This window comes from Acanthisitta chloris, unplaced genomic scaffold, assembly GCF_000695815.1.
Source record: "Acanthisitta chloris isolate BGI_N310 unplaced genomic scaffold, ASM69581v1 scaffold41364, whole genome shotgun sequence".
Classification (NCBI taxonomy): Eukaryota; Metazoa; Chordata; class Aves; order Passeriformes; family Acanthisittidae; genus Acanthisitta; species Acanthisitta chloris.
In genome coordinates, this window is record NW_008668360.1 from 1 (window position 1) to 281 (window position 281).

Genomic DNA, 281 nt, shown 5'->3' on the forward strand with positions numbered 1-281 from the left:
GGGTCCTGGGTGGATTTTGGGGGGTCGTGAGGAATTTTGGGGGTTTTTGGGGGGTCGTGAGGGATTTTGGGGGGTCGTGAGGGATTTTTGGGGTGTCACTGCTTTTGCTGCAGAGCTTCTTTCCTGGCTGCATCCTGCAGGAGTTGTGTGTCCACCTCGTCCGCAGGGAGCTGAACGTATCGGACCACGGAACCACGGATGAAACAGTTCTTCACTGAGAGCTGGGTAGGGGGGAGAGACCCCTGAGCCCCCCCAACACCCTTCTTCACCCACCCCACCCT

General features: G+C 58.7%; 1 protein-coding gene across 1 annotated transcript; it reads right to left on the reverse strand.

Moving 5' to 3' along the window:
• Positions 1-95: 95 nt before the first annotated feature.
• LSM2 (LSM2 homolog, U6 small nuclear RNA associated (S. cerevisiae)) lies at positions 96-221 on the reverse strand (the record flags this gene model as incomplete). Its single annotated transcript, XM_009072858.1, has 1 exon — positions 96-221. A coding segment is annotated over one exon (126 nt), but the record flags the coding sequence as incomplete, so codon positions are not given.
• Between the last annotated feature and the right edge of the window lie 60 nt (positions 222-281).